Source organism: Stomoxys calcitrans, chromosome 1 (assembly GCF_963082655.1).
Source record: "Stomoxys calcitrans chromosome 1, idStoCalc2.1, whole genome shotgun sequence".
NCBI lineage: Eukaryota > Metazoa > Arthropoda > Insecta > Diptera > Muscidae > Stomoxys > Stomoxys calcitrans.
In genome coordinates, this window is record NC_081552.1 from 246616255 (window position 1) to 246642171 (window position 25917).

A 25917-nucleotide genomic window follows, 5' to 3' on the forward strand; every position below is an offset into this window, starting at 1 on the left:
TGTTAGGCCCTTCAACATCGTTCTTCAATTTGGCTCAAATCCCGATTTGGATATAGCTGCCATTTAGACCGACATCTCGATTTAAGGTTTTGGGCCCATAAAAGGCGCATTTATTGTCCGATGTCGCCGAAATTTGGGGCAGTGAGTTAAGATAATCCCTTCGACATCTTTCTTCCATTTGGCCCCGATCGATTCAGATTTGGATATAGCTGCCATTTAGACCGATATCTCGATTTAAGGTTGTGGGCCCATAAAAGGCGCATTTTTTTTTGTCAGAATTCACCGAAATTTGGGACAGTGAGTTGTGGTTAGTCTTTTCGAATTTTTTTTGAAACTTGGCCCAAGTCGGTCCAGATTTGGATATAGCTGCCATATAGACCGATCTCTCGATTTAATGTCTTGGCCCCATAAAAGGCGCATTTATAATCCGACTTCACTGAAATTTGCCACAGTGACTTATGTTGGGCTTTTCGACATCCGTGTCGTTTATGGTTCAGATCGGTTTATTTTTAGATATAGCTACCAAAAAGGCCAATATTTTGTTATACACAATTAGACAATGACTTGTACTTATTAGCGTTTGGTCCAAATCGGAACATATTTCGATATAGCTGCTATGTGGCATAAGGTATGAATTTTTCACCGGATTTTGACGGAAGGTGGTTTACAAAGTTCGGCCCGTCCGAACTTAACGCCTTTTTACTTGTTAGGGTCTCTATCTGATCAAAATGTGACTTTTTTGCTTCTCTTTGCCAAGTAGCATACAAGCACAACAACAATGTTGGAATTTAAAAATTAGATGTGCTTGGAGAAGTTTTGTTGATTTTACAATGTATTTTGGCGGCTGTAGCTCACAGTGCAATGGGTCGCAACGACCATGCTCACCTATAGTTACAACAACGACAAACATTAAAATATTTATATACTAGACCACTGTGAACATATTTGCATGTCTTTTAAAAAATTAAGGTCTTCCAACAATGACCTAGAACCTGAAACGGGCAGTACCCATTAATATGAATGAAGTCTGTCTGCAGTTCCTTTATGGATATTTAATTTTTTGGAAAACCGCATTTATTACACTTCCCTCATCTACGTTGCCAAAAATTATCATTCCATATCAAGAGCGACAACAACTAATCGCTTATAAATGCACATACGAGGATTATATCTCTGACATTCTTGTTGTATGTCCTTACAAGACTTTTTCGTGGAACAAGGAACAAAGGAGTTGTAGCAGCAGAAGAGGGAAGACTTTATTGAGGAGAAACCACTCTATATTCCATGTATATTCGTATTATTAATGGCGTGAAATAGTGTAGTTCCAAGGGATTCATATTCCTCTGATGTTTTCCTCCCGTTGGCGGTTTGCTATGGTTTGGCTTGTTTCGTATTCATATTGCCATTCGCATTCGCATTCGTTTCATTTTGATTTAGAGCGAAAATTATTCAACGTTTTGTGCTTGAGGTGCTGGCTGTCGGTTTTGGCCATGGCCAAGTCGTTGGGGGAGGCGGCAGCAGTGGAAGCAGGTAGTAGGGAAATAACTACAGAGTATAAATGAAACACCACCGAATTGAGTGGCGTGGCAACTTTTTGTGAATGTCAATGAAGTTGACGAAATTACACAGTCAGTGGTGGTTTAGTTGGTTATAAGGTTGGCTGCATGGCTGCCCGGATAGATGGTTGTCGAAAGGCGGCAAGCAGCAATCAGCCTGCATAGCTTGTTTGCTCGCTCGGTGGATTGTGGCAGAACATTGTGAAAGGAGTTATTACCAAGAATTGAGTTGTTAAATGGTGGTCTTAACTGGGAGGACTTCGACATCATTTGTCATTTATCTCGACTCGCATTTCACAGTTGCTTATCTCCTCCGGACGGATGTAACAATGAGACATTTTGACACGTTATTATGTCGTATCTCGCTCCATGTCTATCCTGCTGTGACTATTCGCCTTGCAGACCAATGGTGCTATGGACTACCTTTTACGCATACCTAAACACAGGAGATGAATACGAGTAACCGCTAACATTTTCAAATATTTGACTTGGTGAATGGGATAATGAGATGAATTTACTTTTTGGTATTAGAAGGTAAAGAGATTTTTGTATTATGGGGGAGGGTCAGTTCTTATCATATTCACTAGTTTTGGAGTTTATTGAAATTGGTATTTGGTTAGAAAGAACACAAAGATATTACTGTAAGGAAATTAAAAGACTGCTTGGATTAATGTTGGATTTAAATGAAAGATTATGATTGAAAATGGGATAATCAGGTGAATTTATTTCTTGGCATTAGAACGTATTTGTATACTGGTGGTCAGTTTTTATCTTATTCACTTTTTTTTGGAGTTTATTAAAATTGGTATTTGGTCAAATAGACCACAAAGTTATTATAGTAAGGAAATTAAAAGATTGGTCGGCCATTTAAGTGCAAATCGGGCGATACATATATATGGGAGCTTTATTTTAATCTGAACTGATTTTGATGAAATTTTGCAGATATGTTAAGATTAGTAACAAAACAGTCCTTGCCAAATTTTGCGAAGATCGGTTGAAAATTTTAGCTACTACGGCCATTTAAATGCAAATCGGGCGATACATATATATGGGAGCTATATCCAAATCTAAACCGATTTTAATGAAATTTTCCACATATGTTAAGATCAGTAACAAAACAGTCCTTGCCAAATTTTGTGAAGATCAGTTGAAAATTTTAGCTACTACGGTTATTTAAGTGCAAATCGGGCGATACATGTATATGGGAGCTATATCTAAATCTGAACCGATTTTAATGAAATCTTGCAAATATGTTAAAATTAGTAACAGAACATTCCTTGCCAAATTTTGTGAAGATCAGTTGGAAATTGTACCTACTACTGTCATTTAAGTGCAAATCGGGCGATATATATATATGGGAGCTACATCTAAACCTGAACCGATTTTGATGAAATTTTGCAGATATGTTAAAATCAGTAACAAAACAGTCCTTGCCAAATTTTGTGGAGATCAGTTGAAAATTTTAGCTACTATGGCCATTTAAGTGCAAATCGGGCGTACATATATATGGGAGCAATATCTTAATCTGAACCGATTTTTATGAAATCTTGCACATATGTTAAAATTAGTAACAGAACAACTCATGCTGAATCTTGTGCAGATCAGTTGAAAATTGCAGCTACCACGGCCATTTAAGTGCAAATCGGGCGATACATATATGGAAGCTATATCTAAATATGAACCGATTTTGATGAAATCTTGCAGATATGTTAAGATCAGTAACAAAACAGTCCTTGCCAAATTTTGTGAAGATTGGTTGAAAATTTTAGCTACTACGGCCATTTAAATGCAAATCGGGCGATACATATATATGGGAGCTGTATCCAAATCTACACCGATTTTAATGAAATCTTGCAAATATGTTAAAATCAGTAACAAAACAGTCTTTGCCAAATTTTGTGTAGATCGGTTTAAAATTGTAGCTACTATGGCCATTTAAGTGCAAATCGGGCGATACATATATATGGAAGCTATATCTAAATATGAACCGATTTTGATGAAATCTTGCAGATATGTTAAAATCAGTAACAGAACAGTCCTTGCCAAATTTTGTGAAGATCGGTTGAAAATTGTAGCTACTACGACCATTTAAGTGCAAATCGGGCGATACATATATATGGGAGCTATATCTAAATCTGAACCGATTTTGATAAAATCTTGCAAATATGTTAAAATTAGTAACAGAACATTCCTTGCCAAATTTTGTGAAGATCAGTTTGAAATTGTAGCTACTACGGCCATTTAAATGCAAATAGGGCGATACATGTATATGGGAGCTATATCTTAATCTGAACCGATTTTAATGAAATATTGCACATATGTTAAAATCAGTAACAGAACAATTCGTGCCAAGTTTTGTGCAGATCGGTTGATAATTGTAGCTTCTATGGCCATTTAAGTACAAATCGGGCGATAAATGTATATAGGAGCAATATATAAATCTGAACCGATTTTGATGAAATTTTGCAGATATGTTAAAATCAGTAACAAAACAGTCCTTGCCAAATTTTGTGAAGATGAATTGAAAATTGTAGCTACCACAGCCATTTAAGTGCAAATCGGGCGATATATGTATATGGGAGCTATATCTTAATCTGAACCGATTTTGATGAAATTTTGCAAATATGTTAAAATCAGTAACAAAAGAGTCCTTTTCAAATTTTGTGTAGATCGGTTGAAAATTGTAGCTACCACGGCCATTTAAGAAAAAATCGGGCGTACATATATATCTTAATCTGAACCGATTTTGATGAAATCTTGCTAATATGTTAAGATCAGTAACAAAACAGTCCTTACCAATTTATGTGTAGATTGGTTGGAAATTTTAGCTACTACGGCTATTAAAGTACAAATCGGGCGATAGATATATATGGGAGCTATATCTAAATCTGAACCGATTTGTACCAAAATGAATTGCGTTCGTCCTTGGGCCTAAAAAGTGATGTGTGCAAAATTTCGTGATGATTGGACAACAAATACGATTTGCATCTTGATTACCAAAATACATGAACTCACAGACGAACAGACGGACATGGCTAAATCGAATCAGAAAGTGATTCTGAGTCAATCGGTATACTTATCAATGAGTCTAGCTCTTCTCCTTCTAAGCGTTGCAAACAAATGTCCAAATTTATAATACCCTGTACTTATAATACTCTGCACACCACGTGCAAAATTTCAGTCAAGTCGGATGAGAATTGCGTCCTCTAGAGGTTCAAGAAGTCAAGACCCAAGATCGCTTATGTGGCAGCTATATCAGGTTATAAACCGATTTGAACTATACTTACCACAAATGTTGGAAGTGATACCAAAACACCACTTGCAAAATTCAGTCAAATCGGACAAGAATTGCGCCCTCTAGAGGCTCAAGGATCGGTTTATATGGCAGCTATATCAAAACATGGCCCATTCACAATCCCAACCGACCTACTTTAATAAAAAGTATTTTTGCAAAATTTCAAGCGGTTAGCTTTACTCCTCCGAAAGTTTGCGTGCTTTCGACAGACATTTTTCGAGGTGTTACAAACAGAATGACGAAGTTAGTATACCCCCATCCTATGGTGAAGGGTATAAAAATGTAATAACTAGTGATGGCCAGACAAGGAAAACTCAAACCAAAAAGGAAAAGTCAAAATGGACATGTTTTCTGAACTAGTTCAATACAACTAGTTCAGTAAACATGTAGGTTTGGCATAAGCAGGGCAACGAAGATCACGCCTACTATTGCATTGGAAACTATTCCAGATATTCGATTCATAGACATACAGATTATGTACAAGACAGCCATTGCGTCTATGAGACTTATAGCGATGGGAGAGTAGATAAAAGAACATTTATCACAGGATGCAACGGGATACATGGAGGCACCGCAATTTGGGAACAATAAGGTTAATCGAACGCTTATCATTTTGGACTTTAAGGTAAAGGAAGAACTTTAAGTCACCCCTATCTGATGAAATGTTTTCTCCATTGCTACAAAGGAAGCGGAAAACCGGGCGCCCCATCTGGCCCACCATTCAAAGAGTGCCTAGGAGGTGTTTATAGCTAAGCTCGTTAAAGCAAGCTAAGCGACACAAAAGTCCTCAAGACCTATAAGTCTTACATTCTTCCTATTCAAAACGATGGAACGTATAGTGGATACCATGATAAGGAGACGCAGATGATGTTATAATAATTCTAAGCGGTAGGTGTCCGAATCCGTTATGCCGACGGATCGAAATGATCTTGGATGTGGTATACGACAAGCCACAGAGAAGACTGAAACTTATAACGAAAATGGGCAAATTTGAGGAGGCACTTTTTATACCCTCCACCATAGGATGGGGCTATACTAATTTCGTCATTCTGTTTGTAACACCTCGAAATATGCGCCCAAGACCCCATAAAGTATATATATTTTTGATCGTCATGTCATTTTAAGTCGATATAGCCATGTCTGTCCGTCCGACCGTCTGTCTGTCGAAAGCACACTAACTTTCGAAGGAGTAAAGCTAGCCGCTTAAAATTTTGTACAAATACTTCTGATTAGTGTAGGTCGGTTGGGATTGTTAATGGGCTATATCGGCCCATGTTTTGATATAGCTGCCATATAAACTGATCTTGGGTCTTGATTTCTTGCGCCTCTAGAGGGCACAATTCGTATCCGATTTGACTGAAATTTTGAACATGGTGTTTTGGTATCAGTTCCAACAACTGTGCTAAGTATGGTTGAAGTCGGTTAATAACCTGGTATAGCTGTTTATAAACCGATCTGGGGTCTTGACTTCTTTAGCTTGTAGAGAGCGAAATTCTTATCCGATTTGGCTGTAATTTTGCAAGTGGTATTTTGGTATCACTTCTAAAAATTGTGCTAAGTATGATTCAAATCGGTTCATAATCTGGTATAGCTGCCTTATAAACCGGTCTTGGTAGAAATTTTGTTGAACGGCTTCTCCTATGATCTTCTACATGATTGTCCAATATGGTCTGAATCGATCAATAGCTTGATACAGCCCCCATATAAACCGATCTCCCGATTTTGCTTCCTGATCCCCTACAATGCGCAATTTTTATCCGAATGGACTGAAATATTACACAGTGACTTCGACAATGTTCAGCATTCAATTCATTTATGGTCCAAATCGGACTATTACTTGATATAGCTCCAATTCCATAACAGTTCTTATTCATTATTCTTTGTTTGCCTAAAAAGAGATACCGCGCAAAGAACTCGACAAATGCGATCCATGGTGCAGGGTATATAAGATTCGGTCCGGCCGAATTTAGCACGCTCTTACTTGTTTTTTATTAGAAAGTGCCTCAACTGTGCCTCAATTCGCTAAGTTTTTTCATTTTGTTCTTGTGGCTATTGTGCGAAAATCATATGTTAGAAAAAATCTAAAAGTTTATAAATTTGATGTAAAATACATTAAAATTTTTAATTGAAGTGTGTTCTAGTGTTCATTTGGATCTTCAGTTATTTCTAAGGCATGCATGTCTTCTTCCAATGAATGGCGGCATTCATCATTAGATCCCAAGACGTTGGTTTTCATAACATCATCAGACTCTGGCTTCGATTTCTTCTTTTTGAAAACATTATTCCATACATTGGACAAAGATGATTTCAGTGTCATTTGAGAAGCACTGCTGTCAAGATTCATCTTAGATTTGCTATCTGAAGTATTTGCTAAAAAAAAAATCAGGAATTTAAGCATATTTACAGCACAAGAAGCAACATGGGAAAAATTAATACCCTACCATGACGGTATATCCCTTCCAAACGTAGCCTTACACGATTTAAACGCTTTTCGCCGGACACACTGCCACTTACCATCTCATCTTCACCTTCGCCATCATTTGGATCTTGGTTCATATTCAAATTATCTTGCCCACTTGGGACACCAGATTTTTCTAAAGATTTTTTGGTTGGCAAGCGGAAGAGTTTCTTCAGAGAAGATGTTTTCGATTTACGTTCACTACCAACGCTTTCTTTTTCAAGATCCTTGAGAAATTGTTCCTGATAAGTTTCACTTTCATTTTTCTCATCTCCCTCTCCCTTCACTGCGTTCTTAGCCATAAGGCTTTCTTCTGGACATTCCTTCATAGCCACGTTTTCTTTGATGATGTCAGCCATATACTTTTATTTTATTTTGAGGATTCAAAACTTAGGCTGCAATATGCACAAAAAATAAATGGAAAATAAAATTTCAATTTCAATTCGTATGTCACACTGCATAAAAAACTCAAAGCGTCCTTTTTCAAAAATGTTTTTGAAAAACTTCAAATTGAAAGTCCAACGCCGTAAGGTTAGAGTAAATCTTAACAACAACAGTTCTTCTTTGGATACACCAACTACAGAAGTTAAGTAAAATTCTTAATATATCCAGCACTACAGTGTTAACCATTTACAATTCTTTTCTGATTATTATACCCACCATAGAATGGGGGTTAGACCGTCCCACGCTTTATAGGAAGTAATATACGAATTTGGGGGCAAGTATCTGGGGCCTCTCCAAATGCCCTTTAACGGACATGAAGGGCAAATGCAAAAATGCAAATTTTGCCCATGAGCATTCCATTAAGGAACAGGGGCAAACTTCTTTCATATCAATGAGTGCAGTCCGATTCAAGTTTAAGCTCAATGATAAGGGGCCTCCTTTTTATAGCCTAGTCCGAACGGCGTGCCGCAGTGCGACACCTCTTTGGAGAGAAGTTTTATATGGCATAGTACCTCACAAATGTTGCCAGCATTAGGAGGGGAAAACCACCGCTGCAAAATTTTTTGTCTGATGGTCTCGCCAGGATTCGGAACCAGGCGTTCAGCGTCATAGGCGGACATGCTAACCTTTGTGGTGGTATCGAATGTGCAACATACTGTAGAATTTTTTTCTACATGTTGCACTGAAATCGAAATTTTATGTTCGTTTGTCCAAAAAAAAAATGAAATCCCATCACCGGGTGTAGTGTTCGTTTGAAGTGGTTTTGCCTTTAGAAAGTGCTAACATGTTGCATTTCTTACATCGTGCCATGTTTACGGTGGAAGGTGTACTACTTTAAAACAGCTTCTACCTTTCATAGCCATCTGCACCTAAATAGTGGTGTACGATCAATGTCATGTGTATTCGTGATCCATTAATTGAGTTGATTGCCGCCATTAAAGTAAACTTTGTTAGGATGTTTGGAAATATTTATTTTGTCCCCATCCTTTCTTGTAAAAGTTAAAAAATAAAACATCTAAAAGCGTGCTTAGTGTTCTTATATACCCACCACCAGGGGATTTTATTTTTTGGGGGGGTCACCCCACATTTTTTTCAAAATCGAAAACTGCCAAAATTCTCCTGTAACTGTGAAACTGGTAAAGATATCTCTTTTTTTATTGGATCGGGCCCGAGCCCCCCCTCTGGCTAAGTCCCTACCCTACACCATGGATCGCATTTGTCGAGTTCTTTTCCCGTTATCTTTTTGGCAGCATTATCAGGTTATGAACCAACACAGTTGTTGGAAATCCAAATCTGAGATCTGAACCATATTTGGATCAAATGTTGAGAGGCTTAAAACTACTCAATGTTTCAAATTTCAGCGAAATTGGATAAAATATAAAGCTTTTATGGGCCTCAGACCCTTTATCGGCTGATCGATATATATGGCAGCTGTATCCAAATATAGTCTGATATATAGCATATTTAGGTCAGGTGTCAGTTACGCTTAAGATAACTCACTGTTTCAAATTTCAGCGAAATCGGTTAAAAAATAAAGCTTTTATGGACATCAGACCCTTTTGTCGGGAGTTCGGTCTATAAGGCAGCGATATATAAATATAGTCCGATTTCAGCCATATTTAGCCCTACCACTACTCACTGTTTCAAATTTCAGCGAAATCGGATACAAAATAAAACACTTATGGGCATTAGACCTTTATCGGGAGATCGGTCTATTTGGCAGCTATATCTAAATATAGTCCGATCGGAACCATATTCATGTAAGATGTCAGGAAGCTTAAAATAAGCCAATGTTGCAAATTTGAGCGCAATCGGGTAATAATTAAACTTTTATGGGCTTAAGACCCTTTATCGGCAGATCGGTCTATTAGGCAGCGATATATAAATATAGTCCGATTTAAACCATATTTAGGTCAGATGTCGGGGGTCCTAGAATTACTCATTGTTTTAAATTTCAGCGAAATCGGATACAAAATAAAGCATTTATGGGCATTAGACCCTTTATCGGGAGATCGGTCTATATGGCAGCTATATCTAAATATAGTCCGATTTGGCCCGTTCAAGAACTTAACCAGCGTGCATCAAAAAGACGTGTGTGTGCCAAATTTCAGCTCAATATCTCAATTTTTGAAGGCTGTAGAGTGATTACAACAGACGGACGGACAGACACACACGACATCGTTAAATAGTCTTAGAATTTTACGACGACCCGAAAGAAATATTCCTTGTAGGGTCGGAAATAGATATTTCGATGTGTTGCAAACGGAATTACTAAATGAATATACCCCTTATCCTACGGTGGTGGGTATAAGTAGCAGCATCCTAGAGAGAAATGGGCCTTAATTCGTGATTCCATCGAATCGAAAATCCTTTAAAAATTGAAATTTCACCTGGACAACCTAAAATGGATGTATCTTCTAAACTATGCGTCCTAGAGAAAATAGGGCTTCAATTCGTGACTTCATCAAAAAATTCAGAATTTCATCAAAAATGCATTAAAATCGAAATTTCACTTGGAAAACTTAAAATGGCTGTATCTCCTTCGTGATTTCATCAAAAATTCAGAATTTCATAGAACATTCTATAAAAATATTAACTTTTACTTGCAAAACTTAAAATGTCTGTATCTCCTTAACGATGCGTCCTAGGGGGAAATTGGCCTTAATTCGTGACACCATCAAAAAATTAACAAGTAAAAAGGCGTTAAGTTCGGCCGGGCCGAACTTTGGATACCCACCACCTCGGCTATATATGCAAAACCACCTTTCGTCAAAATCCGGTGCAAAACTCATAACTTATGTCCCATAGCAGAAATATGTGGAAGGGCTTAACTTAACTCTTTGTCCCAAATTTCGGCAACATCGGACAATAAACGCGCTTTTTATAGCCCCAAAACCTAAAACCGAGAGATCGGTCTATATGGCAGCTATATCCAAATCTGGACCGATCAGTGCGATAATGCAGAAGTATGTCAAGGGGCTTAACTTAACTCACTGTCCCAAATTTCGGCGACATCGGACAATAAATGCGTGTTTTGTGGGCCTAAGACCCCAAATCGGAGGATCGGTCTATATGGCAGCTATATCCAAATCTGGACCGATCACAGAGGACGTCGGAGAGCCTAAGACAACGCACTGTCCCAAATTTCAGCAAAATCGGATAATAAATGTAGCTTTTATGGGCATATAACCCTAAATCGGAGGATCGGTCTATATGGCAGCTATATCCAAATGTGAACCGATTTGAGCCAAATTGAAGAAGGACGTTGTAGGGCCTAACACAACTCACTGTCTCAAATCATAGCAAAATCGGCTACTAAATGTGGCTTTTATGGGCCTAAGACCCTAAATTTGAGGATCGGTCTATATGGCAGCTATATCCAAATCTGAACCGATCTGAGCCATATTGACTGAGGATGTCGAATGGACTAACACAACTCACTGTCCCAAATTTCAGCAAAATCGGATAATAAATGTGGCTTTTATGGGCCTAAGACCCCAAATCGGAGGATCGGTCTATATGGCAGCTATATCCAAATCTAGACCGATCTGAGCCAAATTGGCGGAGGATATCGAAGAGCCTAACACAACTCACTGTCTCAAATTTCAGCAAAATCGGATAATAAATGTGGCTTTTATGGGCCTAAGACCCTAAATCGGAGGATCGGTCTATATGGCAGCTATATCCAAATCTAAACCGATCTGAGCCAAATTGACAAAGGATGTCGAAGGGCCTAACACAACTCACTGTCTCAAATTTCAGCAAAATCCGATAATAAATGTGGCTTTTATGGGCCTAAGACCCTAAATCGGCCGATCGGTCTATATGGGGGCTATATCAAGATATAGTCCGATATAGCCCATCTTCGAACTTAACCTGCTTATGGACAAAAAAAGAATCTGTGCAAAATTTCAGCCCAATATCTCTATTTTTAAAGGCTGTAGCGTGATTTCAACAGACAGACGGACGGACATGTCTAGATCGTCTTAGATTTTTACGCTGATCAAGAATATATATACTTTATAGGGTCGGAAATGGATATTTCGATGTGTTGCAAACGGAATGACAAAATGAATATACCCCCATCCTTCGGTGGTGGGTATAAAAATTTTATTGAAAATCCATTAGAAATGGAAATTTCAGTTGGAAAACTTAAAATGGCTGTATCTTCTTAACTATGCGACCTAGAGGGAAATGGACCTTAATTCGTGATTTCATCCAAAATTCAGAATTTCATAGAAAATTCCATAAAAATTTTAAATTTTACTTGGAAAACTTAAAATGTTTGTATCTTCTTAACTATGCGTCCTAGAGGGAAATGGGCCTTAATTCGTGAAAACTTAAAATGACTGTATCTACTTAACTATACCTCCTAGAGGAAAATTGGCTTAAAAATTCAGAATTCCGTCGAAAATCCTACAAAAATCAAGATTTCCTTTGGAAAATTTAAAATGGCCGTATCTCCTTAATTATGCTCGGAGTCTATAGCCCCCTCCCCCGGACTACGTTCCTGGCTCCCATATATGTAAATATAATTCAACCGATTTACACTAAAATGGGCGTTGTTACTACAATTTTCAACCGATTTGCCAAAATTTGGTATGTGTTTGGTTGGAAGTGTTTTATTACTCCACCTGGAAGCCTCTGCCAAATTTCATCAAAATCGGTTCAGATTTAGATATATTGGATAATAAATTCGATCTTCACCTTAGTTACAGGATATCGAAGAACGGGCTATCAGCACAGAAAGGATATGCAGATAGACGGACATGGCTAAGCCGAACCAGCAGGAATTTCAGAGTGGAACTATGCATTTGATCACAGCCACAGTAGCGGTGTAGGAAACAGTTTGTGGTTTTGTAATCATAGTTTACCAAGTAATGCTAGGATCCAAAATAAATGACTGGATTCGTGAATTCGTGGTGGCACTGGTTATCGTTAAACGATCGTCATAATATTTCGTTATTTTCTTATTGGGTTCAAAAGAAAAAGAATGGAGGGTATGCGTTTCAAAAAAATACTTTTTGTTTGTTAGGACACTCTAATTGGGGTATACTAATCTAGTCATTCCGTTTGTAACACCTCAAAATATTGATCTGAGACCCTATAAAGTATATATAGTCTTGATCGTCCTTACATTATGAGTCTTTGTAGCCATGTCTGCCCGTCCATCTTATTGATGTACTTCGTTGGGGACTGCAGATGGGCCACATCGGTTCGATTTGGGATATAGCCCCCATGTAAACCTTGTATAGTCCCCATATAAACGATCCATACATATGACTTCTTTAGCAATTCATACCCAATTTGGCTAAAATTTCGCACAATTACTTCTTTTATGACCTCCAACATTCCTGCCAAGTACGGTCTGAATCGGTTTACAACTTTATATAGCTCCCATGTACATCGATCTCCCGAATGTGATTCTTGAGCACCTAGAGTGCACAATTTTTTACCCTTTTTATACCCACCACCGTAGGATAGGGGGTATACTCATTTAGTCATTCCGTTTGCAACACTTCGAAATATCAATTTTCGACCCTACGAAGTATATATATTTCGGATCGTCGTAAAATTCTAAGGCGATTTAATGATGTCCGTTTGTCTGTCCGTCTGTCCGTCCGCCTGTTGTAATCACTCTAGAGCCTTCAAAACTTGAGATATTGAGCTGAAATTTGACACAGATACGTGTTTTTGATGCAAGCTGGTTAAGTTCTTGAACGGGCCAAATCGGACCATATTTGGATATAGCTGCTATATAGACCGATTTTCCGATTAAGGGTCTAACGCCCATAAAAACTTTATTATACCCTCCACCATAAGATGGGGGTATACTAATTTCGTCATTCTGTTTGTAACTACTCGAAATATTCGTCTGAGACCACATAAAGAATATATATTCTTGATCGTCGTGACATTTTATGTCGATCTAGCCATATCCGTCCGTCTGTCCGTCCGGCCGTCTGTCTGTCGAAAGCACGCTAACTTCCGAAGGAGTAAAGCTAGCCCCTTGAAATTTTGCACACATACTTCTTATTAGTGTAGGTTGGTTGGTATTGTAAATGGGCCATATCGGTCCATGTTTTGATATAGCTGTCATATAAACCGATCTTGGGTCTTGACTTCTTGAGCCTCTAGAGGGCGCAATTCTTATCCGATTTGAATGAATTTTGGCGCGACGTGTTTTGTTATGATATCCAACAACTGTGTCAAGTATGGTTCAAATCGGTCCATAACCTGCTATAGCTGCCATATAAACCGATCTTAGGTCTTGACTTCTAGAGCCTCTAGAGTGCGCAATTCTTATCCGATTTGAATGAATTTTGGCACGACGTGTTTTGTTATGATATCCAACAACTGTGCCAAGTATGGTTCAAATCGGTTCATAACCTGATATAGCTGTCATATAAACCGATCTGGGATCTTGACTTCTTGAGCTTCTAGAGGTCGCAATTATTATCCGATTTGCCTGAAATTTTGTACGACGGATTCTCTCATGACCATCAACATACGTGTTTATTATGGTCTGAATCGGTATATACTCCGATACAGCTTCCATATAAATCGATCTCTCTATTTTACTTCTTGAGCCCCCAAAAGGCGCAATTCTTATTCGAATTGGCTGACATTTTACACAGGTCTCCAACATATAATTTAATTGTGGTCCAAACCGGACCATATCTTTATATCGCTCTAATAGCAGAGCAAATCTTTTCTTATATCCTGTTTTGCCTAAGAAGAGATGCCGGGAAAAGAACTCGACAAATGCGATCCATGGTGGAGGGTATATAAGATTCGGCCCGGCCGAACTTTGCACGCTTTTACTTGTTTTTCATCTGATTTTGCTGAAACTTGAAACAGTGAGTAGTTTATGGCTTCCCGACAACTGACCAAATATGGTTCACATCGGACTATATTTAGATATAGCTACCATATAGACCGATCTCCCGATAAAGGGTTTGAAGCCCATAAGAGCTTTATTTATTACCCGATTTCGCTGAAATTTGCAACAGTGAGTTATTTTAAGCCTACCGACATCTGACCTTAGTATGGATTAGATCGGTCTATAGTTGGATATATCTGCCATATAGACCCATCTCCCTATAGAGGGTCTGAAGCCCATAAAAGCTATATCTATTACCCGATTTCGCTGAAATTTGCAACAGTGAGTTATTTGAAGCCTGCCTACATCTGACCTAAATATGGATTAGATCGGTCCATGTTAAGATATAGCTGCCATATAGACCGATCTCCCGATAAAGGGTCTGAAGCCCATGAAATCTTTATTTATTACCCAAATTTGCTGAAATTTAAACCAGTGAGCAGTTTTATGCCTCCCAACATAGGACTCAAATTTGGTATAGATCGGACTATATTTAGATATAGCTGCCATATAGACCGATCTCCCGATAAAGGGTCTGAAGCCCATAAAAGCTTTATTTATTACCCGATTTCGCAGAAATTTGAAACAGTGTATATTTTTATACCACCCGCTATCCGACACAAATATGGTAAAGATCGGACTGTATTTAGATATAGGGGTCATATAGACCGATATGCCGGTTGAGGGTCTGAAGCTCATACTAGCTTTATTTATTACCCGATTTTGTTAAAATTTTAAATACAAAATTCAACTGTTACTTATATTTATTAGACCACTCAATGCCCGTGCCGAATTTGGGTGCATAAGTTATCCAATTTTCACCAGATTGTGGCGAAAGGGGGTTTACATATACACCCGAGGTGGTGGGTATCCAAAGTTCGGCACGGCCGTTTACTTGTTTTTCTTTTTTGTAAATGTTGCATAATGACTTCAACTATGACCTCCAACATTCGTGCAAAGTATAATCAGAATTGGTCTACAACCTGACATAGTTCACAAATAACCTAACTCTCGATTAGACTTCTAGAGCAATTACGAAAAGCAATCCCTATCAATTTATCGCCTATATGCCTAATTTAGGGTTGCCCAAAAAGTAATTGCGGATTTTTCATATAGTCGGCGTTGACAAATTTTTTCACAGCTTGTGACTCTGTAATTGCATTCTTTCTTCTGTCAGTTATCAGCTGTAACTTTTAGCTTGCTTTAGAAAAAAAGTGTAAAAAAAGTATATTTGATTAAAGTTCATTCTAAGTTTTATTAAAAATGCATTTACTTTCTTTTAAAAAATCCGCAATTACTTTTTGGGCAACCCAATAATATAAATCGTTCAAAAACGGGATATAAAATTCGGCCCGACCGAAATCAGCACGTTTTTATACCCTCCACCATAAGATGGGGGGTATACTAATTTCGTCATTCTGATTGTAACTACTCGAAATATTCGTCTGAGACCCCATAAAGTATATATATTCTTGATCGTCGTGAAATTTTATGTCGATCTAGCCATGTCCGTCCGTCTGTCCGTCCGTCCGTCCGTCCGTCCGTCCGTCCGTCCGTCCGTCCGTCCGTCCGTCCGTCCGTCCGTCCGTCCGTCCGTCCGTCCGTCCGTCCGTCCGTCCGTCCGTCTGTCTGTCGAAAGCACGCTAACTTCCGAAGGAGTAAAGCTAGACGCTTGAAATTTTGCACAAATACTTCTTATTAGTGTAGGTCGGTTGGTATTGTAAATGAGCCATATCGGTCCATGTTTTGATATAGCTGCCATATAAACCGATCTTGGGTCTTGACTTCTTGAGCCTCTAGAGTGCGCAATTCTAATCCGATTGGGATGAAATTTTGCACGACGTGTTTTGTTATGACATCCAACAACTGTGATAAGTATGGTTCAAATCGGTCCATAACCTGATATAGCTGCCATATAAACCGATCTTGGGTCTTGACTTCTTGAGCCTCTAGAGTGCGCAATTCTTATCCGATTGGAATGAAATTTTGCACGACGTGTTTTATTATTATATCCAACAACAGTGCTAAGTATGGTTCAAATCGGTCCATAACCTGACATAGCTGCCATATACACCGATCTGGGGTCTTGACTTCTTGAGCCTCTAGAGTGCGCAATTCTTATCCGATTGGGATGAAATTTTGCACGACGTGTTTTGTTATGACATCCAACAACTGTGCCAAGTATGGTTTAAATCGGTCCATAACCTGATAGAGCTGCCATATAAACCGATCTTGGGTCTTGACTTCTTGAGCCTCTAGAGTGCGCAATTCTTATCCAATTGGAATGAAATTTTGCACGGCGTCTTTTGTTACGATATCCAACAACTGTGTTAAGTATGGTTCAAATCGGTCCATAACCGGATATAGCTGTCATATAAACCGATCTTGGGTCTAGACTTCTTGAGCCTCTAGAGGGCGAAATTATTATCCAATTTGAATGAATTTTGGCACGTAGTATTTTGTTATGATATCCAACAACTGTGCCAATTATGGTTCAAATCGGTTCATAACCTGATATAGCTGCCATATAAACCGATCTGGGATCTTGACTTCTTGAGCCTCTAGAGGTCGCAATTATTATCCGATTTGCCTGAAATTTTGTTCGACGGATTCTCTCATGACCATTAATATACGTGTTTATTATGGTCTGAATCGGTTTATAGCCTGATATAGCTCCAATATAAATCGATCTCTCTATTTTACTTCTTTAGCCCACAAAGGGCGCAATTCTTATTCGAATTGGCTGACATTTTACACAGGTCTCCAACATATATTTTAATTGTGGTCCAAACCGGACCATATCTTGATATCGCTCTAATAGCAGAGCAAATCTTTTCTTATATCCTTTTTTTTTGCTAAGAAGAGATGCCGGGAAAAGAACTCGACATATGCGATCCATGGTGGAGGGTATATAAGATTCGGCCCGGCCGAACTTAGCACGCTTTTACTTGTTACTTGTTTTTATTTTTTCCACCTTTTACAAATATTTATTCAAATTTATTTCCTCTGGCAAAGTGGAAATTATAAAAATGATATGCCTCCATAAATTGTCGAAATGCTGTGTGCAAAAGTCCCCTTGATTACGAATACACAAAACAGAAAATTGCGCTTATTTGTTTGCCTGTGCAGTACGTATGTCCTTGGTTTAACTTTCATTATCCTGCTAAAGTTAGTTAAACACATGTTAAGACTACATTTAATGCCAAGTAATTTTTCCTTCCGCCATCTATCCATCCATGCTATGCCGTTGGAGCCCATGATAGCCCAGTCCCGTGCTGCCTGGCTGGCTGTGGATGTACCTTCACGGCAACAAACAGCAAAGGGCGAGCGTTAATCACTTCAAGTTTATAGTTCCTACAGCCAGAGTAGCATTACCGCTGCACTCCTAAAAGCTGAGGAATGACAAAGGAGTAGCCTGGCATATATGTGCTGAGGAATGTTTCTCCTAGCACCACCTAGCAGAACACTATGAAGTCTTAGAGAGTCTTATGAACTCAATAGTATCGTTTATTATAGTGAGACACACATGGTATGCCATAGCTTACCGGGAAAAGACAATCATGTTTGTGTGAGCAGCATGGCAAAAGGATAAACAAGGCATAGGAATAAGGCAGCTAAGAGCCAAGAAGAGCCGAGTGGGTTAGTTTCCATATTCTGCTGCACACAGAAAAGTTCAACCATACATACAAGTACTCTAAATATGGAAATGAATTTATGGTCCTGCAGTTGCAAGGGAGTGGGGGGAGTATGGAGCTGCTTTAAAGGATGGTAGCCTTAGAGGCAAAAGATACATGGGGACAACAGCATCTTTGCAGAAACGACAAAGAAAAAACAACAACAACTGTACGGATTTATATTTTATTCTTCCTTCATTGTTAGAAAAACAGCTGAGGGCTGAAGAAGCTTAGCATAGATTAAAGCCTAGCAAAGCAAAAAAACTGCAGAAGAGGTGCTAAAAACGAATATGCAGCTGATGCACAATGCTTTCCATTGCAAAATCAACAAATGTGCACATGTGCAGTAGAGAACTCGTTGTCGAAAGGTTTACTGAACTAACTTAACTAAACTTAACAGTAGAGAAAGTGGAGATTTTGGGAGTTTTTACATAATTTCGTGAGTAGGAGGATTCATTTACAAATTAATCCTTGACTTTGAAAAAATCTGTGAAATCGAATTACAAATGCGCCTTTTAAAACCTTTAATCTAGAGATCGGTCCATATGGCAGCTATATCCAAATCTGGACCGATCTAAGCCAAATTGCAGAAGTCTGTCGAGGGGCTTAACTCAACTCACTGTCCCAAATTTCAGCGACATCGGACAACAATTGTGCCTTTTATGACCACAAAGCCATAAATCGAGAGATCGGTCTCTATGGCAGCTATATCCAAATCTAGACCGATCTATGCCATATTGCAGAAGTATGTCGAGGGGCTTAATTCAGCACACTGTCCCAAATTTCGGCGACATCGGACAATAAATGCGCCTTTTATGGGCTCAAAGCCTCAAATCGAGAGATCGGTCTATATGGCAGCTATATCCAAATCTGGACCGATCTGGGGCAAATTAAAGAAGGGCGTTGAAGGGCCTCACACAACTCACTGTCCCAAATTTCAGCAAAATCGGATAATAAATGTGGCTTTTATGGGCACGGGACCCTAAATCGGTAGATCGGTATATATGGGGTATAAGATATAGTCCGATATAGCCTATCTTCGAACTTAACCTGCTTATGGACTACAGAAGTATCTGTGCAAAGTTTCAGCTCAATATCTCAATTTTTATACCCTCCACCATAAGATGGGGGGTATACTAATTTCGTCATTCTGTTTGTAACTACTCGAAATATTCGTCTGAGACCCCATAAAGTATATATATTATTGATCGCCGTGACATTTTATATCAATCTAGCCATGTCCGTCCGTCTGTCCGTCCGTCTGTCCGTCCGTCTGTCCGTCCGTCTGTCCGTCCGTCCGTCTGTCTGTCGAAAGCACGCTAACTTCCGAAGGAGTAAAGCTAGCCGCTTGAAATTTTGCACAAATACTTCTTATTAGTGTAGGTCGGTTGGTATTGTAAATGGGCCATATCGGTCCATGTTTTGATATAGCTGCCATATAAACCGATCTTGGGTCTTGACTTCTTGAGCCTCTAGAGTGCGCAATTTTTATCCGATTGGAATGAAATTTTGCACGACGTGTTTTGTTATGATACCCAACAACTGTGCCAAGTATGGTTTAAATCGGTCCATAACCTGATATAGCTGCCATATAAACCGAACTTGGGTCTTGACTTCTTGAGCCTCTAGCGTGCGCAATGTACGACGGATCCTCTCATGACCATCAACAAACGTGTTTATGATGGTCTGAATCGGTCTATAGCCCGATACAGATCCTATATAAATCGTTCTCTCTATTTTACTTCTTGAGCCCCAATGGGCGCAATTCTTATACGAATTGGCTGAAATTTTACACAGATCTCCAACATATAATTTAATTGTGGTCCGAACCGGACCATATCTTGATATCGTTTTAATAGCAGAGCAACTCTTTTCTTATATCCTTTTTTGCCTAAGAATCCATGGTGGAGGGCATATAAGATTCGGCCCGGCCGAACTTAGCACGCTTTTACTTGTTAGAGACTGTAGCGTGATTTCAACACACAGAGAGACAGACACACGGACATCGTTAAATCGGCTTAGAATTTTACGATGATTCGTCTGTCCATCCGTCTGTCTGTCCGTCCGTCCGTCTGTCTGTCTGTCGGTCCGTCTTTCCGTCAGTCTGTCGGTCCGTCTGTCCGTCCGTCCGTCCGTCCATCTGTCCGTCCGTCCGTCCATCCATCCGTCTGTCAGTCTGTCCGTCCGTCCGTCCGTCCGTCCGTCTGTCCATCCGTCCGTCTGTCCGTCCGTCTGTCCGTCCGTTTGTCCGTCCGTCCGTCCGTCCGTCTGTCCGTCCGTCTGTCCGTCTGTCCGTCCGTCCGTCCGTCCGTCTGTCCGTCCGTCTGTCCGTCCGTCCGTCTGTCCGTCCGTCCATCCGTCTGTCCATCCGTCTGTCCATCCGTCTGTCCATCCGTCTGTCCGTCCGTCCGTCCGTCCGTCTGTCACGCTACAGTCTTTAACGAGTAAAAGCGTTCGGCCGGGCGGATTCTTGGGAACCCACCACCATGAATTCTGCTAAAAATTTATACAAAATAAATTTAGTTGAAGGACATAATTTAATTTTACATACCAAACTTAGGCAAATCAGCAAACAATAAAGCTTCTAGGAATCGAATAAGGATAATCGAGAGGCCGGCTACCGTAGCGCAGAGGTTAGCATGTCCGCCTATGACGCTGAACGCCTGTGTTCGAATCCTGGCGAAAACATCGGAAAAAATTTTCAGCGGTGGTTTTACCCTCCTAATGCTGGCAACATTTGTGAGGTACTATTCCTTGTAAAACTTCTCTCCACAGAGGTGTCGCACTGCGGCACGCCGCTTGGACTCGGCTATTAAAAGGAGGCCTCTTACTATTGAGCTTCAAAACATGAATCGGACTACACTCATTGATGTGTGAGAAGTTTGCCTCTGTTCCTTAGTAGAATGTTCATGGGCAAACTTTGCAATTTTACTCGTTTGTGAGTCTCTCCATGATGAAATGGCAAAGCATGCTGAACATTTTTCACTTTTACAGAAGATGTTTGGACACAATTATCAATCAGTGTTGCCACCCCCAAAAACTAAAGTCATAAAAAATCACCCTTTTTATATAAACTAAATTGCGAAATTTTAAAATTCATCATATTCTTAAAGATTCTAATAGATAATTGCAATAAAATTAAATGTTGAACATTTATCTAAGGACATCCCGATTTCATTTACACACATCGACAACTCTACATTTAAAGTAAACATGGGTTTTCCTCATTCTTACCCTAGGACTTATGTTCGTCTTTTGTCCCACAAAAAGTCTGTGTCGCAACATTAGCGAGGAGGCAGTGGCAGCAAATAAACAAAAATATATTGACACAACAAGTGCGAGCAAACGTGTTAGATTGGACGTAATAAATTAAAATGCCGACTAAAGCTTTGGCGAAAAGCAACAAAAGCCCAAAATGCGCCGCACAACAACGTCGAAGCCTCAAAGATTTATACTCCACCCTGGTTATGGCCATGGGCCCATGTTCAGCATGTATGGGGATGATGATGTTGATGTTCATGTTGCAGCCAAATATACGAGCGTTCTGCGCTTGAAGGTCTTGCAGAGCAAAAATCGATGGTCTGTGGCCCATACCATGTCTCAAACGCAACGCTTCTTGATATCAGGCATTAACGCTTGTCATTTGCATAGTTTATTATAGACCATCTATAGAAGACTTGCAACGAGGAGAAGTCTATTAGGTTCATCGTTTGGATGGTAATGATTTAATGTTTAGCGATTTCACTCGATTGTCAATGTTTATAAAAAAAGGGGAATTCAAGGCCATTCGGTTGAGATGAAATATGAGAACAATGTTGTGGATAAACTTAAACGAGTTTATTAGAAGTAAATTGTGAGACCTCTTTCTTTGAAATGGGTTTTAGAGATTGTATTTGTAAAAGCGTGCTAAGTTCGACCGGGCCGAATCTTATATACCCTCCACCATGGATCGCATTTGTCGAGTTCTTTTCGCGGTGTCTCTTTTTTTAGTATTAGGCTATAGACCGATTCAGACCATATTTGAGACGTATGTTGAAGGTCATGGGAGAAGCCGTTGTACAAAATTTCAGCCAAATCGGATATGAATTGCGCCCTATAGAGGCTCAAGAAGTCAAGATCCCAGATCGGTTTATACGACAGCTATATCATATATCATGTTATGCACCGATTTCACCCAAACTTAGTACAGTTGTTGAAAATCATAAAAAATCATCTCATCTCAAAATTTTGCATGCTGTGTTCTATTACGACTTCCAACAGCTGTGCCAAATACAGTTCAAATCAGTCTATAATCTGATATAGCTGCCATATTATTGATCTTGGATCATGACTTCTTAAGCCACTAGAGGGCGCAATTCTTACCCGATTTGGATGAAATTGTGCCTGAAATGTTTTGTTAGACTTTTAAAAATAGAGCTTAGTATGGTTTAAATCGGTATATAACCTGATATAGCTGATATATACATTTTGACGTCTTAGGCCTCTAGAGGGCGCATTTTTTATCCGATTTGGCTTAAATTGTGCCAGAAGTGTTTTGTTAGACTTCCAACTACTGTGCTATGTATGTTTGAAATCGGTTCATAACCTGATATAGCTGATATATAAACAGATCTAGGATCGTGACGTCTTAGGCCTCCAGAGGGCGCATTTTTTAATCCGATTTGGCTGAGATTGTGCATGAAATGTTTTGTTAGACTTCCAAAAACTGATCTAAGTATGATTTAAATTGGTATATAACCTGATATAGCTGATATATAAACAGATCTAGGATCTTGACGTCTTAGGCCTCTAGAGGGCGCATTTTTCTTTTCCGATTTGGCTGAAAATGTGCATGAAGTATTTTGTTATGACTTCCAACTACTGTGCTAAGTATGGCTGAAATCAGTCCATAACATGATATAGCTGCCATAAAAACCAATCTGGGATCTTGACTCCTATAGAGGGCGCAATTCTTATTCAATTTGGTTGAAATTTTGTACAACGGCTTCTCCCATGACCTTCAAAATACGTGTCCAATGTGGTCTGGGTCGATTTATAGCCTGATGCAGCTCCCATAAAAACCGATCTGCCGATTATGCTTCTTGAGCCCCTACAAGGGGTGATTCTTATCCGAATGGACTGAAATATTACTCAATGACTTCTACAACGGTCTTCAACATTCACTTCATTTATGGTCCGATTCGGACTTAAACTTGATATAGCTCCAGTAGCATAACAATCCTTATCCATTATTCTTTATTTGCCTAAAAAGAGACACAGCGCAAAGAACTCGACATATGCGAGCCATGGTGGAGGGTATATAAGATTCGGCACGCTCTCTTGTTTCATAAGATTCTTTATGTCATATCGTAAATTACCAATAAAGGCTTTGGCTGCATTGATAGCATTGGCCAAAACAAAAATTTTCATTTTTCGGATGTTCGTCTGTACAACAAAGTGCAGTTGCATAACTTAGTTTTTGAAATGTGGGAGTTTGACCGCGAAAATGGGGAAAATGCAAACCTATGTGAATCGACAACATGACACCAATTGCGGTGTGACATTCCGCAAAAAGTTGGAAAACAAAATTGGACATGAGACCAGTAACCAGCCACACAAACAAACTATCAGAAAGGATATTCTCCCAAACCACTAACATGACCATTGGTTCTGGCCAACTCAATGAAGCATTTGCTGTGTTGCCAATTCTTCCCCTTTTCGTTTGAGCCTTATACGAACTACGTTTAAGGGCTATTGGCAAAATATTTGTTTGGGAACTGCGTTCACTTGCGGATGTTGTTCTTGTTGATGGTGGCGTTGTTTATCGGAAATGGGTCCCATTCGGCCTATGTAGTGTTGATATTGCCCGCATTATCTTGCAAAAGTGTTGGCATTTTCTTTTGGGCTTGTAAAGAACTTAAGTGTCAACCCACTAACGTGATGGCCTAAAGGCTCATAATATTCACATTCACAGAGGGTCACATGTTATTTATTTCATTGACATGTCCGCAGTGTGGAAATATTTATTGGGCTAACGATGACGATTTGTTAACGAGACTCTATAAATATAGATGAGTGTCACTGCGTTTGGCGAATCTGCAAAAAAGGGGTGTTTATCCGAATAAAATCAATTTGTGAAAAAATATGGAAGGATATCATTATAGGAAAATGGGCTTGTTTTGATCAGAAATCAAAATGTTAAAAAGCTGCGAAAATTGAACATAGTGCCATCAGAGCTTCCTTGATTTGGTAGTTGAGAAGTATGTATATTTATTTCAAGTCTCATTCTTATCACATATTGCTAATTTTGCCCATGAACATTCCACTAAGAAACTCCACTAAGAAACATATGCACTCATTGATGAGAAGTTTAAGCTCAATGATAAGGAACCTCCTTTTTATAGCCGAGTCCGAACGGCGTGCCGCAGTGCGACACCTCTTTGGAGAGAAGTTTTATATGGCATAGTACCTCACAAATGTTGCCTGCATTACGAGGGGAAAACCACCGCTGAAAATTTTTCTGATGGTCTCGCCAGGGTTCGGAACCAGGCGTTCAGCGTCATAGGCGGACATGCTAACCTCTGCGCTACGGTGGCCTCCTTATCACACATATAATACTTAATATCGATTTATGTACAGGAACCAAACAGCTCCTAGCATTTGGAGAGGTTCACTCTTTTGTTAGGACAGAGTCTCATCTTAAACAACATGCCTTCTATTAGTCATTGCACCAATGTCTAACTATCTCCGAAACACCAGTATATTCACATTTCCGTGGTATCAGATTAAATACTCTTGTAGCCGGATTTGGGTCCAATATGGTCTCGGAGTAGTGGAGCATCCTAATGGTATTTATTGCAGGATTGGATTTGCTTCATGCAGGTGCTCGAGTGCTGCAGGGCACCACTACATTTTTTTTAGGGATCTTTAACCAATATTACAAAATTTTAGAAGTCTTTCGAGTAATATAATTATACCCTCCACCATAGGATGGGCGTATACTAATTTCGTCATTCTGTTTGTAAAACCTCGAAAAATGTCTGTCGAAAGCACGCTAACTTTCGGAGGTTTAAGCAAGGCTCTTGAAATTTTGCACAAATATTTTTTATTGGTGTAGGTCGGTATGGTTCAAATCGGTTTATAACCTGATATAGCTGCCATATAAACCGATCTTGGGTTTCGACTTCTTGAGCCTCTAGAGGACGCATTTCTCATCCGATTTGACTGAAATTTTGCAAGTGGTGTTTGGTATCACTTTCAACAACTGCGCTAAGTATGATTTAAATCGGTTCATAATCTGGAATAGCTGCCATATAAACCTATCTTGGATCTTGACTTCTTGAGCCACTAGAGGGCGCAGTTCTCATCCGATTTGGCTGAGGTGTTTTGTTATGACTTTCAATAACTGTGCTAAGTATGGCGTAAATCGGTCCATAACCTGACATAGCTGCCATATAAACCGATCTGGGATCTTGACTTCTTGAACCTCTAGAGGGCGCAATTATCATCCGATTTGGCTGAAATTTTGTGCAACGGGTTCTCTCATGACCTTCCTTAAAGTATTCGTCTAAGACCTCACAAAGTATATACATCCTTGATCGATCTAGCCATGTCCATTCGTCTGTCTG

General features: G+C 39.3%; 1 protein-coding gene across 2 annotated transcripts; it reads right to left on the minus strand.

Moving 5' to 3' along the window:
- Positions 1-6918: 6918 nt before the first annotated feature.
- Positions 6919-7769, minus strand: LOC131994187 (uncharacterized). Of its 2 annotated transcripts, none has more exons than XM_059360671.1 (2): positions 7293-7769; positions 6919-7209 (listed from the first exon to the last, which is right to left on the minus strand). In XM_059360671.1, exons 1-2 carry the CDS (start codon positions 7666-7668, stop codon positions 6989-6991), a joined length of 597 nt encoding a protein of 198 aa, XP_059216654.1. In that variant the 5' UTR covers positions 7669-7769; the 3' UTR covers positions 6919-6988. The 2 variants fall into 2 exon arrangements, with proteins under 2 accessions (XP_059216654.1, XP_059216653.1); XM_059360670.1 differs by having other exon boundaries at positions 6919-7221; positions 7293-7767.
- Between the last annotated feature and the right edge of the window lie 18148 nt (positions 7770-25917).

What these genes read in the sequence shown, in the direction of transcription:
- LOC131994187 (XM_059360670.1), bottom strand. Translation starts at nt 7,668, where the DNA reads ATGGCTGACATCATCAAAGAAAACGTGGCTATGAAGGAATGTCCAGAA. An exon ending in GGAAGGGATATACCGTCATG is followed by an intron (nt 7,222 to 7,292) that starts GTAGGGTATTAA and finishes TTTTTTTTTTAG; the next exon opens with CAAATACTTCAGATAGCAAA.